Source organism: Galeopterus variegatus, unplaced genomic scaffold, assembly GCF_000696425.1.
Source record: "Galeopterus variegatus unplaced genomic scaffold, G_variegatus-3.0.2 Scaffold12, whole genome shotgun sequence".
Classification (NCBI taxonomy): Eukaryota; Metazoa; Chordata; class Mammalia; order Dermoptera; family Cynocephalidae; genus Galeopterus; species Galeopterus variegatus.
This window is the reverse complement of record NW_007726123.1, coordinates 1,760,710-1,779,224: the sequence shown is the minus strand read 5'-3', so window position 1 is coordinate 1,779,224 and position 18,515 is coordinate 1,760,710. Positions and strand designations below refer to the sequence as shown.

Sequence of the window (18,515 nt, the reverse complement as noted above, 5' to 3'; positions counted from 1 at the left end):
TTTTTAGGTAGTTTTCTTTTTTTTTTTTTTTTTGTGGTTTTTTTTCTTTTTTTTTTTTTTTTTTTTTTTTTTTTTTTTTTTTTTTTTTTTTTTAATTTTTTATTTTGTCAATATACAATATATATGATTATTATGGTTTAGGTAGTTTTCTAAATCCAGATTATAAAAGTTATATGCTACTATTAACTGTATGGATAATAAGAAGAAATGGGTAGAATAGAGTTAATAGGACAAAATTTTTCCATTTTTTTAATTCAAAGTGATTATCAACACAATGAAATTAAAATTCAATAAAGGAAATGATTGTCATAAGGATTACAGAAAAAAGTAGATGACATATGGTAATAAACTCTAATATTATAATTTAATGAACTAACTAACCATAAAAATGAAAGCAAATGTAGGGGGAGAAATCAACCAGATTTTCCAGAAATTCCTATCTCCTAATACTAGGAAAGGAAGCATACAGTAATAGTTAAACTTATATTCCAGAATGAGAAAGATTTGGATTTAAATACCAGCTCTATTCGTTAACAGCTGTATGCTCCTAAAGAACATGTTAATCAACTTTCCTAAGCCTCATGTTCCTCATAGGTAGAAGTTGAGATAACAATAGTACCTAGTATTTCAGTTACTGGTGATGATTAAATGAGATTATATACGCAAACAAAAATGCCTAGCATGACTTAAGTACTGGATAAATTATTCACAGTATTTACTACCATCCTAATGTGCATTAAATCTTAGGGTGTGAAGAGAACAAAATCTCATAATCAGTATTACAAAAAGCCTATTACCTATGCCTGTACTTTAAAGTCTTAATTCACCAATACTAGGCTTAGAAACTTTTCGTCTGCTGGACATCTTTTAGACTCAGAGAGTTAGGCATTCTAATACTTGATTTGCACATCATCCTTGTCCTTGAGCACACAAGTCTAGACAGAAAATTACTAGCTAATATTAAGAAAAGGGATTTTCCTTAGCCATGACATGCAAGATACTCACAGATTGCTAATTTTGTCTATAAACACGAAACATAGTTTTTTGTTTTCTAGGTTTTTTTTTTTTTTTTTTGAGGAGTAGCAGGATATATACATAACCTCAAAGTATCTCTCCACAAGATACTAATTATAAAAGGTAAAATAATAACTTTACAGTGAATAGACTCTACATTAGCCAGATGATCAGAGTTATTATCATAAGTAACAAGACAAATCAACAACATGTGCCTGATATGATGCCCTAAAATGAACACATTAGTCTGTGGTATTTCCGCTAAAAATTTATAACGTGAATCTAATCACTAGTAAATACTGAACAAAAAGAAATTAAAGGACATTTTACAAAATAGCTGGCCTAAACTCTTAAAAAAAAGTCAAAGTCAGGATCAACTTCAGATTAAAGGAAATTAAAGAGACATGACAACTAAATGCAAGCATGATCCTGAATTTTCTTTTGCTGTACATGACTTTAATGAAACAACTAGCAAAATCTGAGTAGGGTCTGCATAAGGTAGGGATCAATATATTAGTTCTTTCTCATCTGAATTTCCAATTAACCCAGCACTGTTTATTATAGACTATGCTTTCTCCCACTGCTCCTCAGTGCAATCTCTGCTATAAATCCAATATCCAGAGATGTGTGGGTTTGGTTTGATTTGTATGTTTTCTTTTAACAAGTAAAAATAAATTTATTTTCTCATCCCCTTTTATTACACAAATGGTACCATGAAATACACATTTTCTGTGCCTGGGTCTGTTTTTCTCTTAACATTGTACCTTGTTGGTGTTCTTTCCATATCAGTAAACACAGAGTGTCTTCACCTTTCTTTTCTTTTCTTTCTTTTTATTTCTAAGGTTTTTTTAAATTTACTATTGTGGGAAGGCAAAGAAGTAGGATGTTTGATAGCCATACGGGGGAAAAAAACTGGATCCATTCCTTATATCACACATCATAATTTATTTTAAATAGATTAGAAATCTAAATATAAAAATTGAAACCACAGAAATACTAGAAAACATGGGTGAATTGCTTTATAACCAGAGAGTAGGGGAAGGCTTGCTTAACTATGACTCACAATCCAGGATTAATAAATACAACTGTATTTTTAAAAACTTTGCTTGACAAAAAATTTTTTAAAAAATCATAAAGTAAAAAGACATTTGAAAATCTGGTGAAATATATTTGCAACTGATATCATAAACATGTCTTAAAAGTGAAGAGGAAAAAGCCCAATGACCCAATTTTTAGAAATGGGCAGCAGATTAGACACTTCACAAAAAGAAATGCAAATCGACAAGAATGGAAGATAGGTGTCTCTGAATTTACTTTGTTATATAGTTTTTTGCTTTAAAAAAGTATAAGCTTTATATAATTTAAAAAAGAAATAAATAAAGGGGGAAAAGGAAGTCTTTTTATTTTTTATTTTGAAACATATTGATTGTACATACTTATGGGGTACAGAGTTATATTTCAATACACGTATACAACATGTGTTGATCTATTCAGGGTAATTAGCCTATTCATCACTGCAATACTTAATCATTTCTTTGTGATTTGCACATTGGATCTCCTCTCCTGTAGTCATTTGGTTACATGCAGTAAAACATTACTGATTATAGACTTCTGGGTGAACTACTGAGGGGAAAAAAAAAGAACCAAAAAAAATGAGCCTAACTATAAATCAAGTTTATGGCATAAGCACGGAAGAAAAGTTACTTCAAGTGACTTAAAAACATAGTATTTTCACTGTACATTCCTAGTGATATATATTCTAAGGACAAAAAGAACTTATGGTTAGTAGTAGTATTGGTATTTTAAAAATAATTGTAGTTATACTGTAATTATGCAAATAAATAATTGTTAATATTATTAAGAACCAAGGTTTCTAGAATAAGAGAAAAAAGATTCAAATAACAGAAAAGTTAAGAAATAAAATAAAAACCCTGTATGAAAATGAAGTGAAATACTTTATGTCTGAATTAGAAGTACCAGTGAGAACTCAAGATCTTTTTCTTCTTTAAAAAAATATTTCCTGGCTCTGTCCACTGAAATGGCCTACAAGCAATGATAACCCAATAACTATGAACACCCCCCCAGTATTCAGACTATGGTCTATAAACACCATTCACTTTTAAAAGGAACTATGTGAAAAAATGGCTGATTGCAGGTATAAAGTAGAAAATGTACAAAATGAATCTGGGTCAATTTGTTGTGCCAGAAAGTGAGGATATGTGCCAGAAAGCAAAGACTACTTGACTCATGTCAAAAGAACAACAGTAAACCTGGAGGGATTCTCACTAACCTAAAAGAAAACAATTTGCATTGAAAAAATAATGACTGATATGAAGTAAAATACATAAAATATATACAAATCCATGAGATCATAAAATAAATAAACAACCACAACTTATTGGTCATCACTGGAAGTTGCTAGGGTATCAACTCTACTTTGAAAATTTATAAATTGGAGAAGAATCAAGCATTCATCCTGCCAAACTATATTTCAGAGTCAGCAAAAAGCTGATATGGGAAAGTTCCTCTTTATAGAAACATTCCAGATAATAAATCAGAAAGAAGAATTTTTTAAAACACTATTTTACAGCACCTAATGAAATAATGGATTTAAGCAAGAATCATCAGGGGTTGCTAAAACCATTAGGTGAAAGACTGAGGGGGACTTTACAATGGAGGGTCATGCCAAGGCTATCTGAACCCAGACATAAAAAGGACAACCAGCCATTATGTGCCTCTACTTGAATGTTTCATCTGCATAAAAATTAATGGGATTCATTCTTCAAAAGATTTTCTCACCTGATCGCAATTTTTATACAATTTTTACCGAGAATAATGGTACACTGTTTTCAATTTTTATAATATATTTCTGTGTTTCAAAAGGAAAACATAAAAAAAATTCATGTATTCATATAGAAATTTCGATCCTATTTTTAAACTTAACTACTTTTCAGAAAGAGGTTTAACTGATTTTAATCTTTCAGTAATACTTACTGCAAATTCACCTCTTCTAGCTGTGTGAGCTTTCTCCAGGGATTATACTCAGAGTCAATGCTATAAAGCCGCATGTGCAAGGCTAATACATGGAACAGCTGATCTGGTAAATTAAAGAAAAAGTAATTAGAAAGTTCACACAATTCTTTCACAAAAAAATTCAGACAAAATTTCTAGTTATTTCATAACATAATCTGTTTCCTATCCTGATCACTATAAATCACCAAGTTGAAGTCCCAGTTACTTCACACTCTCTTTTAAGGTAAGAGCCGAAATATATATCCGAATAACTTCTGATAGAATCTGGAATGTCCTTATGCTCAATCTTAATATAGGAAATGGTTTGTTTACTTTATCTTCTGTCACAAACTTATACTTTTCCTTGACTTTTCCTACAGCCTTGCTAATTTGCACTTCTCATCATTGTAGTCTCCTCCTAATCAAAATTTACTTTTATCTTCAATTGCCCACCCTGGGTAATATGGACAATGACATCCTTGTAACTCACTATTGGGTGAAGTTCTTTCTTTGTCAAATACTTTCCCCTAAATCTTGTTTGATCATTTTTTGATTCAACATGAATAAATAAATAAATAAATGATATAAGAGTATTACCTGGGAGTACTATTCCACCTATTTTAATTTCTTCTATAATCTACCAGTCTTAGCTTGCAACAAAATCCTTCTCATGACATTTAGAAAAAAATTTTTTGTTCATAATTTTTAAATTATTCAGAGAAAAAATCCTAAGTTTTGCTTTTGTATTAGATATCCCTTTTTTATGGCATAAATCACAAGATTGGATTAAGTTATTTTGCCACAAACACTCAAAGATAATTGAAAATCAAAAGTCATGCTCTAGAAAGCCATATAATACTTCTTGACATATGATTGAAATTAATTCTTAAACTAGAAAAAAAAGTTGGCTGAATGACACAAACTCACGGTTGTATTCTCTAAGTTAAAATAATCAAATCTACACCAGATTTTGTTTCTCTAAGCAACAGACATAGAAATTAACTATATTTCATGATTAACTTACTCAAGATCCATCAATATAACTAAAGGGAGGGATAAGGGGGGGTGGGGGTATGGGTGTGTACACTAATTTTGGGAACATGTTGTAAGACATGAGAGCTATTAATTCGAGCAAAATAAATGTTCCACTCTGTGGGGCACGGAAGAGGAAATACATTTTTCTCAAGTTTCAATCTGATCTATCCACAACAAACAGAAGAATACCTTACTCCTGTTTCACTTCTTATTTATAAGTCTATGTGTGGTCTAAATACTCTCTTAAAGTTTCTTCATCCTATTAATGGCTAACACTAGCTGAGTTACTTATTACATGCCACACACTGTTAATAAGCACAATACATCGATTATCTCAATTAATTTTCACAAAAATTCTACTAGGTAGGTAATATTATTATCCACATTTTTGAGACAAGTAAGTTTCCCAAATTTCCTGTTCTTCCAGTAATCTGGTTCCATGGATGACACTGAGAATAAGGGAAGTTTTGAGAGAGGAATAACATGATGACAGATTATTTTATTTCAATTCAATTATACATAAGAGACTGTTTTTAGTACGCACTCAATTTATAATTTTTAAAAAGTGTTTTAATGACTAAAACCTAAAAGTGTTTAACAACTGAATTCTTCTAGAAGAAAAATATTAAGATTATCTAAGGTTGCAAAGGTGGGGAATTTTGCATTCTTTTTATATAGGTGTTAACTGGATAGGTATTAAGAGCTCTTTTTAATATCTCCTTTTAAGACGGTCAATTATCTTATTTTCCTTGGTTTAATCAAAAGCATACAGCTGCAATTGTACTAACCTGTTTTGCACTGAAACCATGGCCAGCACAGTAATAATGTTAAAATCAGCGTATTTTCCTAGGCTGTACCATAATTAAAGAATTTCAAAATGTTTGAAGGAAACTTTTTCATCTTCTTCTATTTCCTCTTTCTATAGATGAGGAAATAGGCCCAGAGAAGTACCTCACCTGTTCACCCTAAGAGCTACTGGAACAGCTAAGAATAGAATTCAAGATTTGATATTTCCAAGTTATTTCTAACACTCAATATCCAAGTGATTACCAATCTTACTGACTCTGCCCCCTATGATCGATCCATCTTCTTCTGCTCCACTCCACCATTACATCATTTCTCACCTGGATTACTCAACAGGGTGCTCACTCAGCTGTATGCCTTTTGTTTCACTCCTCTAATCGCTCTAAACAATAAATCTACTCACATTATCTCACAATTGAAGAACCTATGAACGAATAGACATAGAAAGCCCTTCATGAGCTAGCTCTTATCTTCTTTTTCAGACTTATTTCTTAACCTTCCTTACTCCCTTTCCCTCCTCAAGTACTCTCCAATAGGTCATGTTGTCTCACTGTCTTTGCAAGCTACTCTTTCAGCCTAGAATAGTATCTTCCCGTACTCCAGGCAAACTCAACTGACCTCTCAAGAGCCAGTTCATGTGCTCCTCTGTAAGGTTTTCTCTGACACCTCAGAAAAATCTGATCATCTGCTGCTTTATGCATTCTCTATACCTTGTGTTAACTCTGTTTAGCACTTCTTATATAGCCATGTAATTGTTTTTCACGTCTTCCTCTCCTATTAGATGGTGAGATCTCCCTGAAGAAGACAATTGTCTTTTCATTTCTATACCTCCTAGTTTAGGACAGTGCTTGACACATAATAGGATTTTTTTTTAAGTAGTCTGAATAAATTTACAATCTTATTTTTCAAAAATCATACAACATAAGCATAAAATTCATGATGGTTTTATACTCTCCCCTTTCTGTCATAATGAAACATTGGTTCAGTAAACAAGAAGTGGACCAATTAATTAGCCCTAATTTCACTTCCACAAAAGAGAATGGTCATTCAACTCTAACTACTAAAGCAATATTTGACCAAATTGCTCCTACCATCTTCTTTCCCATGCTGGTTGTTGCAACAACTCACTTGGGACAAAAAATTCTATCATCTGCAATACCTAATCAAATTCTTTACAACTGTGACAAGTCTAAGGTATTATAATATGCTTAATGACAAGACAGACTCATTATTACTGAAACTGAGAAAATAACATTGAAAGACCACTTCATCTTTAAGAAAACCTGAGATTTAATTATAAGAACTCATAGCTGGAACAAACAGTAAGATTTAATAATTCCTCCTATTTCTATCGACATTAAGGTAAGGCTATTTTACCCAATAAAATCTATAAACTAAAAACATAACCACAATTTTATTGTATAATTAAAAGTTTTATGTGTATGTCTATAAATATCTCTCTCGCACACACGAAACATTATTATGCCAATTTTTATGATCTCACAAATAATCACGTAACGAAACTAAATGGAAAGTTTCTGTATATTAAAATCTTTCAAAAATGTTTTTGAAAGAAATGTTTACTGAGTTCAGTACCAGCTTGGAAACTGTGTCCCTGTCAGTGATTTCTAAACATGTAAAAAATCTAAAACTGGTAGATTATTTTTTATTATAACTCATACTTGTCATGAAGACAAATATATATTAAAGAGAAGAGTTATCCTAAAGACTTTCATAAATTGGTTCTATCTTAAATTGTACCACTGTTAAAATGTACCTAAGGTAAACTTACCTGGGTCTGCAATTCCACATCATTCAAGATTTCAGTCTTATCAGTCTAGTCATCACTGGTTAAATAATTGTCAATGAAAAAAATCTCAACTAGCCAAATGACTCTCTGAATTATCACAGGGGAAACAAACAAACAAACAAAAAAAAAAAAACCCATTTCTCTGTAACTAAATAATTTACATGAGGATATGGCTCTGACCTAACTCCTCTAGGGTGAATGTAAGAATGTACACATCTCCCAAAGCAAAGCCAGCTTCCCCTGATTCCTCTGTACATCCCTCAAAAATCAGCTGTGGAGAAATAGGAGGGAGCTCCTCAAATAAAGTATGGCAATAGCTGTAAGAAAAAGGGAACATATGTAACTCTGGTTCCCAAAAGATAGGTTGATGCCATGAGGTGGGAGGAGCTGACTCATCCCTCCCTATCCCACTCCTAAACCCTCCAGGCAAAGCATGGCAGAAAGGAAATTGGTAGTAATGATAGAATTTTAAATTCTGGGCCGGCCCGGTGGCGCACTTCTACAGTGCGCCGCTTGGGAGCGTGGCGGCACTCCCACCGAGGGTTCGGATCCCACATACAGACCGGCCGCTCACTGGCTGAGCGAGGTGCGGGCGCAACACCAAGGGTTGCAATCCCGTTGCCAGTCCCGGTCCGGTACGGGCGCAACACTGAGGGTTGCGATCCGTTGCCGGTCACGAAAAAAGACAAAAAGGAAAGAAAAAAAAAAAGAATTTTAAATTCTAATTTATAATTTTTTAAGGAACAAGTTTAATAATTACTATTATATATAGTAAAATAACATTATATATAAAATAATTTAGCTTACATATCTAGTGCCACTTGGTCCTTACATTAACCACGATAGATATATTAGTCAACACAGATATCATCGTTCCCATTTCCACAAGGTAAAAAGTTAGGTGACTATCCTAAAATCCAACAAAACAAACAGGACTAGAGTCCAAGTCTTCTAACTCCAACCCAGTGTTCTTTCCAGCACTGTATTCTATGTTGCCTCTAGTCAATAAGGTCACATACAAGTTTGAGGGTTGGGTAGAGAAGTTTTGCTTACTTTGGAGAGGTTTTTCCCCCATTTAAAAAAAGGGGAAATACTGAAGGAAAAGCTGTTTTTGGTACTTTCCTACTTCCCATGCTGTGTTCCTTTCCTGCCTCTTGGAGTTCCTATGCCTCCACTCCAAAGCACACTATGCCATCATTCTCTTGTTACCTCAAGTATCACAAGTATTAACATTAGTTTCATTGAATTGTCCTCCTTCTACTTTAAGGTTTAAGTGACTAGCTGACTCTTCTTTCACCTTTTCAACACAGCTTGGAAAGATAGCTGGGATGGGAGGGGTACAATTTTGCTTCAGCATATAGGTAGTCCTGGGAAGGGAAAGAGAAAGGTCAGTTCTTAGGACTCTTAATTTGCTCCCTACCAAAGAGAATGCACTCCATGAATCCAGACATTACTTAAGAACCTTATTTAAAATGAAGATATTACTTAATAAGCACCTTATTTAAAATGAAGAAGGGAGAAGCGGAGTCTAATCTCATTGCAGAAGAAAGGAGATGCCCTAAGCCAAGTCAGATCCCAGTACCCCTATGCCCTTGATAGTGGAGATTGTCATCTGTGGTACTTAGTTCCTGGAATGTGGGCATTTAATTATAAATTATAAATGTAGAAAGGCCTGGCAACCTGGGCCACAAATCATAGGACCTTCAGAAAGACTTAAAGAATAGTTAAAGCCACTCCTCTAACTCAAATTTTCATGCCACATTCTTACCCCTCTACACCAGGCCTACCCAAATTAACAATGTAATTTGTTCCCCAAAGATAAACTATATATGATGGGAATATATCCCATTCTGTCCTCCTAACCTCACCTCTTAACAGGTCAATAGAATGTACATTAAGTCCTTTTAAAAAAATAAGAAAAACTGCAATTGATTGTTTATATCCCCCCAAAATTCATTAGTTTAAATCCCAATCCCCAATGTGATGGTATTAGAAGGTGGCACCTTTGGAAGGTGATTGGTCATAAGGATGGATCCTCATGAATGGGATTAGTGCCCTTATAAAAGAGACCCCAGAGATATCCCTTGCCCCTTCCACTACATGAGGTTACAGTGAGAAGACAGCTGTCTGTGAAGAAGCAGGCCCTCACCAGACACTGAAACTGCTGGTGCCTTGATCTTGGACTTCCCCACCTCCAGAACTTTGAGAAATAATTTTCTGTTGTATATAAGACACACAGTCTATGGTACTTTTCTATAGCAGCCTGAATGAACTAAGACAAAAATTAAGCAAAAAATTAACTGTTATCTTGCTCTATCTCTTTACCCACACACCCCCAATTTTATAATAATAGTGATGAAGCAGTAGAAATAGTAATGTTTAGATTTACAGTCTAGGAAGATTTGAAAGTATATTGTAAAATTGAATTCTTACAACAATCCTTTGTTTGGGAATTATAAGGAACAGAAGGCATAAGGTTAAATAATCCATCTGCTGACTAGTAAAGAATGGAGTCAGGATTCAAACAGAAGTACTCTGTCCTAAATCTCACCCTCTACCTAGTTTACACTATGCTGCCTATTAATATCACCATCCTTTAAAAGGTTTTACCAATTAACTTGCCTATCCCTAAAATACTCCTTATTATTGAAAGTGTTCAAGCAGAGAGTAAGTGATCAGAATAGTAGGTATAAGATGCCTGAGTCGGATAATATTTAGACTAGGTGACTTCTTAAGCAACTTTAAGCTCAAAGACTCTGATTCCATTTATCATGCTATATCATTTACAACCTCTGCTTTATTTTCTATTTCTGCATTAGTTAAAATGGGGAGCAAAATAAAATACAGAAGAAAAAACCAAAATCTTCTAAATTTGAAGAAGTAACAAAGATTGGGGGGAAAAAAGCCTTGCTGTATTCTGTAGTTTATGACTATAGATTATCTCAAGTATAATTCTGAAAGTTGCTAGAGTGTAACACCTAGTCCAGCTATTTAAATTTCATGCTAAACATTAATGATGCTAATTAACTGGGGAGGGAGGGTACATCCAGATTTGCAAATAACAAAGAGTTAACCACCATGAACATTTTTTAGGACACGGATCATCCAGTCTAACTCACTAATATTGTAGATGAGGAAACTGAAGTTAAAAGCACAAAATGACTTGCCTAAGAATGTGGCTATTGATTCCTACTTTGGTACTGTTTCTTCCACTCTACATACATCTTTCATGTTGGCCCTAAAAACACTGTGAGATTCAAACAACTTGTTCTCTAGAACAGAAAACATTTCCAAACACCACAAAATTAGCTTTTAACAATCAAATCTGATAGACCACAGGTCTCTGGAGGTAATTTCTACATTTTTGCACTAATTTATGCATTTTGACAATTATAATTATTAGATGGCCAAATTTTCCTCCTTTTTTTGTGATAACATAAAAGAAAAGAACAAAAGTGATCAACCTATTTGTAGAATTCATAATTTTTATATTTGAAAAGGACCTTAGTAAGATGTCAGGATTTTACCCCCAAGTGTTAAAGAATACGGCCAGACTACTTAAGAGTAATTTTGTAATAATTTATCACTTATTCTACAATATCTTTAGGCAGACTTACTACAGGGGAAAATTAATGTCAAAATAATTCTCTGTAATCTAAATTCACCAAAAATTTTTTCTTTGAGCAATTAAAACTATTTTAAGTTGCCTGTACACTGGGTTGCTTGCTATGAATAATAAACACAGGTGGACGTTATTCAGTGTAGTGACTATGCATCATTTCTTGATAAGATCAAAAATTATATCAAAATTAAGTCATAAGTCTCCAAATAAAAATGTCAAACCTCAAGTTTGCTTTAGCATCTCTTAACTAAAACTTTGTTTTAAATTTCTCTATAAAATCATGGAACACATTTGAGACATGAACTGTGACTTCTTAGTTAAACTACAGAAAGTCTCAGAACCAAAGATATGGAAAGATGTTGTTCTACTTCAAGGTAAATACTTTTTATATTATGCTCCAATATTAAATTTCTCAAATGATACCTGTTGATGGTTTAAACAATTTGTACTTGAGAAATACACTAAGAATATCATGGTAAGCAAGTGCTGAAAGCCTATGAACTTCACTAGAATCTATGGAGTTTCATATCTACTTTCAAATCACTTGAAGGAAGAAATTAACAGAGTGACCTTAATAAAATATTTTTCTTAATGAAAAGTTGTGCCTCCAATTTTTACATCTCCTTACTCCTACATCTGTCACTAACCAAGTTGATGGTACTTATCAGTGTACATACCAATTTGTAATAAAAACTCCAAATCTCACTTATCTTTCAAAGTCTTGTTCAAATGCCACATCCACCAAAAAAAGCTTCACTGATTCCTCCAGATAGGTATGACTCCAAACCTCTAAATTTCCTATAATTTTATCCATAGCCTCTTTAGAATGTAACACTTTCTATCTTACGATAAATTATCTAGAACCAATCTCATCTGCTGAACACAAGGTCCTGAATACCTGACCTTCCCTGATGGATAAGTAGGAAGTCTAGAGCTCTGACCCAGGAATCAGGAGCAGTGCCATATGCAGGTGCTGACACAGATGGCTCACAGCAAGAGCAAGGGGGAACCAGACAGAAAACTAGTGAAGAATAAAGGAGAACTAACTGGTATCTGGGGAGGAAGGACTCAGGACATGATAAAATGTCTAAGTGGGTAGCCCAAAACAAAAAATAGGATTCTAAGTAAAAGGTTGGCAAAAGAATACAGACAAGATAAACACCTCAGCAGAGCCTGGAAAGATCCCAAGGCAACAGTGTGCAGTAGGATGTCTCTGACTAAGCCCAAGTGAAAGGTCTTAAAGGTTCTGCATCCTTTAGGACACTTAAGGGTAGAGGCTATATCTCAGATAACTAAATTTAGAGTCAGAAGAGCTGGGTTCAGATGCAAGCTATGACATTCTCCAGCTGTGTGACTTCGCAAGGCAATCACTCTGAACTTCAGTTTCCTTTTCTATGAAAAAGAGATAACGCTTGTTTCACATGTCATTCTAAAGATTAAATAATTTATGTGAAAGCACTTTACAAACTTTAAAACGATAAATGTAAGATATTATTTAAAAAGCATAGTATGCTGCTATGTAAACTAATTTTGTTCATCTTTCACTGTGGAAAATTTCTCAGACACATATGTAGGAATGAACTTTTATTTTGATTTGACACTGGCAACTTTACCTCAACTATTTAAAAATGTGCTTGAAGATGAAGATATTAATAGCATCATTCCCTTTCAATTTTATTTGACTTCTCAGTATAAATTTGGCCAGTAATAATTTCTGCTTTCATTGCTATAGAAAGAACAATCTTCTCCCCACCTCATCCCCCTATGTACATGTGCGTGTATTTGTGTGTGTCTGTAATTATATATAAGGCATTCCGCAACCCTTTCTAGACAAAATTCACTAAAAGTTTTCCTGACTAGATGAATCTTCAATTTCATCAAGAAGTTGTGTAAGTGTGGTGTTCTTAGAATGATAAAAATAAAAGTTCCCTTTCTTTTAAATTAGTGGAGCATTCTCTCACTCACTTTCCCCAAAGATATTATGGGGAGAGAAAAAAAAAAAAAAACTTTAACAGTGAAATATATTAAAGATAATGGAGAGCAATGAATAGGAAAAGGAAGATAATGACATATAAGTATTCCCTAGGAAAAAAAGACAATTTTTGTTTAATAATACCATTGAAGTTCCACTGGAAGCAAAAATTAGTTATTTCCTCTGAAATCCCATAAAACACCATCAATTTAAGTCCTGGCTTCAAGTTAAATTAGGTTTGAATTAGATTTGAGCAAATAACAAATACATTAAGTTCATAAACCTGTAAAATAGTGGGATTTTATACAACATACAATATACTCTATGTACAAGACTTTATTATAAAGCTGCTTTTATAAATATTAGGATAAACATCACCATATAAGCAATGCTCCATATAAGCAACTGAACAATAATCACACAAAAACTAAAAACAACATTAACTTATATTTAGGATGAACCTCATCATAACCATTTCTATACTGGCACATTATAATCTCTTATTCACTAAAAATTGGGAGAGAAAAAGTCTGGAAGTAACTATCAATTTAACAATTTAAATTAAAACTGAGTCTGGTAATTGAAGTGGTTGCCACTGAAACTATTACCATTTTCAAGATTCTGGATAAATTCATCATTTACAAGCCTCTGAATAAATTTAAGTGCCTCAGGTGATTAGAGGGGGGAGGGGAGAGGAAAAGGAATGGGGTGGGATTGGACAATGGGCATAAAGAATAATTACAATTTGTAACAATATATATGCTAGTAATATTGATTCGATCAACATGTCTCAATGTTGAGCCCCCAAAATATATATAATCAATTTTGATTGAATAAAAATAAAAAATAAATAAATTTAAGTGCCTCAGGTGATTAGAGGGGGGAGGGGAGAGGAAAAGGAATGGGGTGGGATTGGGCAATGGGCATAAAGAATAATTACAATTTGTAACAATATATATGCTAGTAATATTGATTCGATCAACATGTCTCAATGTTGAGCCCCCAAAATATATATAATCAATTTTGATTGAATAAAAATAAAAAATAAATAAATTTAAGTGCCTCAGAGAAAAAATGAAATAGATTTTTTGAACATAAAACTAAAATCCCTTCACTAAATACTTTCTAATACAATAGTTTCTGAAATATTATCAGCCAATGCCAAACATCGATTAAGAATAAACAAAAAAGAATAACTTATATAACTGAAATTGTAGTATCTACTAATTCAAACAGATTAGAAACTAAAACTCCTATGTATCAACAACTTCCCCTTTAAAACATACTACTAAAGCACTGAGTACATAAAAAGGGTTTAGGTACATGCATCAAAGGGTCAAAGTATAATAAATACTCAGTAAAAAATAACTTCCTGAACCTTAAATTCTAGGAATCAAGCAACAATCTAAAATAAAATAATAAAATCAAATACAACTAATAAGAATTTTAAAAATAACTCAATTGAAACTTCACAGAAGTTTGTATCTTTACGTTAGGAATTTTAAAGTGTTCTGGATTATTCCTTTGCTTTGAAATCAATCCAAAATTACATAAACATCTTTTTGAAATAATATACATTGCTAAAAAAGTATTGATAATTTTTCGTAATTACTTTTTTTTAGTATTAAAGAAAATGTATTCATTTTTCAAAAGAATACATTATGTGTTTTATTTCCTATACTAATCATATTAGGTAATGAATTTCAACTCCAATGATTTAGGACCAATAATTAGCTATATTGTGATATTAAATAATATTACTCCTGGTATTCACATTAATTCTCTAAACAATGACTAAATAATCAAAATAATCAAAACCATGTTCATGAAAAAGCACACTCATGAAAATTCTACTTTATGTTCCAAATTACACTTCTCCCAAATACACTTTTACAATCGGTATTAAAGAATCAAACTCATTTTATGATATAAAGCATATATATATAAATAAAAGCAAACATCCACAATTTTAACACATTTTAATACACACAACAAAGTACAACATAAATACCTTTACTAATAAATAGCAACAATATAATAAGAATCTGTAGGCAACATAAATTGTCTTTATAAAAAGATTTTCTTAATTCAATGTGAAATTCATTCAAGAATTTAAGCTTGAGGACAATTCTTCACAGCTGAGAACACACTGTTTTAATTTTGAAATAATGTAAATCTGATCAATTAGTCTAAGAGTTATTTACTGAGTATAGAAATAGCTAAACATTCATGATTCTTCTAAGTACAAGATTCACCATTTAAAGTATATATCACTATCAAAATTGATCACATATAAACAGAATTCGAAAATATACCAAAGGACCACTATGCCTCTATGTGCTTTCAAAAATGACAGAATTTTTTTTAATTTAGCACTGTTTAATACTTACTTAAACAAGACCTTTTGCCAGCTGCACTTGCACCACCTGAACATAAATTGCCTCCTCGATGAATCAATTCAAGCTCCAAATTGGTTCTGTAAGTAAAGCATTATAATATATCTCAATGATTAGGCTGAAGAGATCCTTTTTAATTTGTTTTATCTACATGTCTGAATCAACCTAAATAATAAAGTTTTTAAATAATAAAGTTTTTAAACTTTATTATTTTCAAAAGCAAAGTTTAAACAGTATCAGTAAAAACCATATTTTATCTGATATTTGGAAATTAAAAGAGAACAGTTTATCCATCCTTACTTATAGGTTAACATTTACACCTGCAAAAAATTGCACACGCATCATGGTGTAATTGTTGCAAAAGTCCCAACTGTTGGTAATACTAAAAACTAGGCCATAAGGAAAAAAACTGCAACATATTTCATAAACCTGCATATGAACTGATGAAAGAATTTGTCCTCCAACTGTCAGCCACTGGGTAAGTGGTTACTGTCATATAAAACACAAGAGTATACCAATTTCTCTATCAGAGAAATGGCTGTCACTCATTGGAGCTTAGACGGTATCTGGAAATCAATATTAAGAAACAAAATCACTAATACCAAAGTAGCTATGAACAACACATATAATTAACAGCAGTCTCTTTTATGGACTTCTAAAACTACAATTTTATTAAAATACATTGCGTAACTGTTGACATTGCTAAATGTCAGTATTGTTCATATGATCTGAAAATGCAAGGTATTTAGCAATTAGCTTACAGAATAGCAATAATTAGTATATTGACATTTCAAAAATCCAACTAATGCAGAATCTAAAGATTTATTCAAAAACACTAACAGTAAAGAACCAATTAGTTATGCCAAAATAATAAAACTTCTGAGTGATAATTTATATTGTATTCTACTTTAATAGTATTAATAAACTTAAACATAACTTTATTTTCTACAACTAAAACTAAATTAACTAGTTTATATCCAAAATATGCATTTGACACTAATAGTATCTCCCCCCTTAAAAGAAAAATATGCAAAATTTCAAGCTTACTCTTTGCAAGTGAATTCAAGGACTATTACCCTATTTTACTTAAAACAACACATTTTTAACTGGTTCTAGTTGTAATTTGAACACAGAATGTTTTGAAATAATGTATTTAAAATGATATTCATATATTTACTTATAAATGCAAACTGTTAAAATATTAATATTCCTAAGTCTGTACATTTGCCACCCATTTCTAAAGGAATGCTTTAATCTTCTCTACTGGGGGAGGCGGGGCAGAGGGGGAAGCAATTTAACACTGATAATGTTCCTGCTCAGAGCTCCATCTGGTTGCTGCTGATAAGGGCATCTGTGTGACAAGGGAATTTTCCACCCTGCAGGCAATTTGCATTGCTCACTGAACTTCTAAAAACCTACCAGCAAGGAAGCAGGGACAAGGATTTCATATTAGTGGACAGAAAGCGAGCGGAGACCAGCATGTGTTCCTTCATCAAGGGAATATAAATGAGATCAATACATTTTGTTTTCACAAATCTTCTGATGCCTAATCTGTAGAAAAAAATTAATGGCTATATTCTCTTATTAAAACTAAGATTTCCTAGACAGTACTTTTAAGAGAGCTAACCAGAAACACGAACAATTCTTACAAATGAATGTCAGAAGTAGAATGTCAACTTTTATTTCACCGTATTTGCAAAAATATTCATTAAAATATAAAAACAGGAACAATTCTGTTTATTCAATCACCAAATATAATACGTAAACGATGACATACATATTACCAGGAATTTCATTTTAAAGACTACTTGAAAGAAAACTACTAAATCTAATTATTTCAGATTATGGCTGGAAGATGTCCTGCACAACATTCCTTTTGAGTTAAAAAAAAACAAAAACTATCCAACCAAAGGGTTAATATGTAATAATATCTAGGATCTTAAAGGTCAATATGTCACAAGCCCTAACCATCAACTTTTCCTTATTCACTTATGTTAAAATTGGCCCTTTAATTTGGGACTTGCTAGAATAAAAAACACACAAATGGATCATGTGCCCCATGTCTATCTTCCCTCATTGTCGAAAATCACAATATTCTGTTCTGCCCTCCTCAATGGATGATGCAACAATAAAGATCTGCTGAAAGTGGGAGTTTTCTGAGATTTCTGAGCGTGGAGAAAAGTAAACTCTGTTTTCTTTATAACATTCAAATTAGTTTGGAAGAAAAAAAGAAAACCACTACATTTCAAAGAATGATGAGAAAGTGACCACCTAACATAGTGGCCACCTAGATATATATCCATATAAAAACCCTTCTCCACTCCAGCTTCTTTCTGTATGACCAAAGTCTGCTCTCCCCCACCCCATCTTCTGCACTAACTTCTATTTTTAGAGCTATAATTTGAAAAACAAATGTATTTACACATGCACAGACACTCAAACACATTGGTACAATGGAAAGGACGAAGGCTCTGGGAAAAGATCTGGGTTCAAGACCTGAGCCTACTACCAATTTCTTATTGAGTAAGTTACTCAATTTCTCACAGAAAAAAAAAAAATCTTCATCCATACCACAACTTACATTGTACAAGGCTCAGCTCAAGTTCTAACTCCTCCAGGAAACTTTCCTGAGACAGGAAAGAAGCACTTCCACATACCTTATATTTCAATTTGCTCATCTTCCTTTTTGAAGTCCTACGCCACTTTCTCTATATGACATTTTAAAAACAAATTATATTCTGTTTTTTATAGATTAACATACATTAGTTTTATCTCTCCAACTAAATTGTAAATTCCTGGGGAGCAGGGACCATTTCATAGATAGTTTCTAAATCCCCAGTGGTATGCCTA

At 32.6% G+C, this 18,515-nt stretch overlaps 1 protein-coding gene across 1 annotated transcript in view; it reads right to left on the bottom strand.

Moving 5' to 3' along the window:
• Positions 1-18,515, bottom strand: part of UBR3 (ubiquitin protein ligase E3 component n-recognin 3 (putative)) — a gene marked incomplete at its 3' end in the record, with an annotated part of 190,842 nt that overhangs the window by 15,087 nt on the left and 157,240 nt on the right. Inside the window, exons 30-31 of the mRNA XM_008592392.1 lie at positions 15,660-15,745; positions 4,009-4,111 (exon numbers count right to left, since the gene is read on the bottom strand). Coding sequence (XP_008590614.1) covers positions 4,009-4,111; positions 15,660-15,745 — 189 coding nt within the window. The remainder of the gene's footprint in view (positions 1-4,008; positions 4,112-15,659; positions 15,746-18,515) is intronic.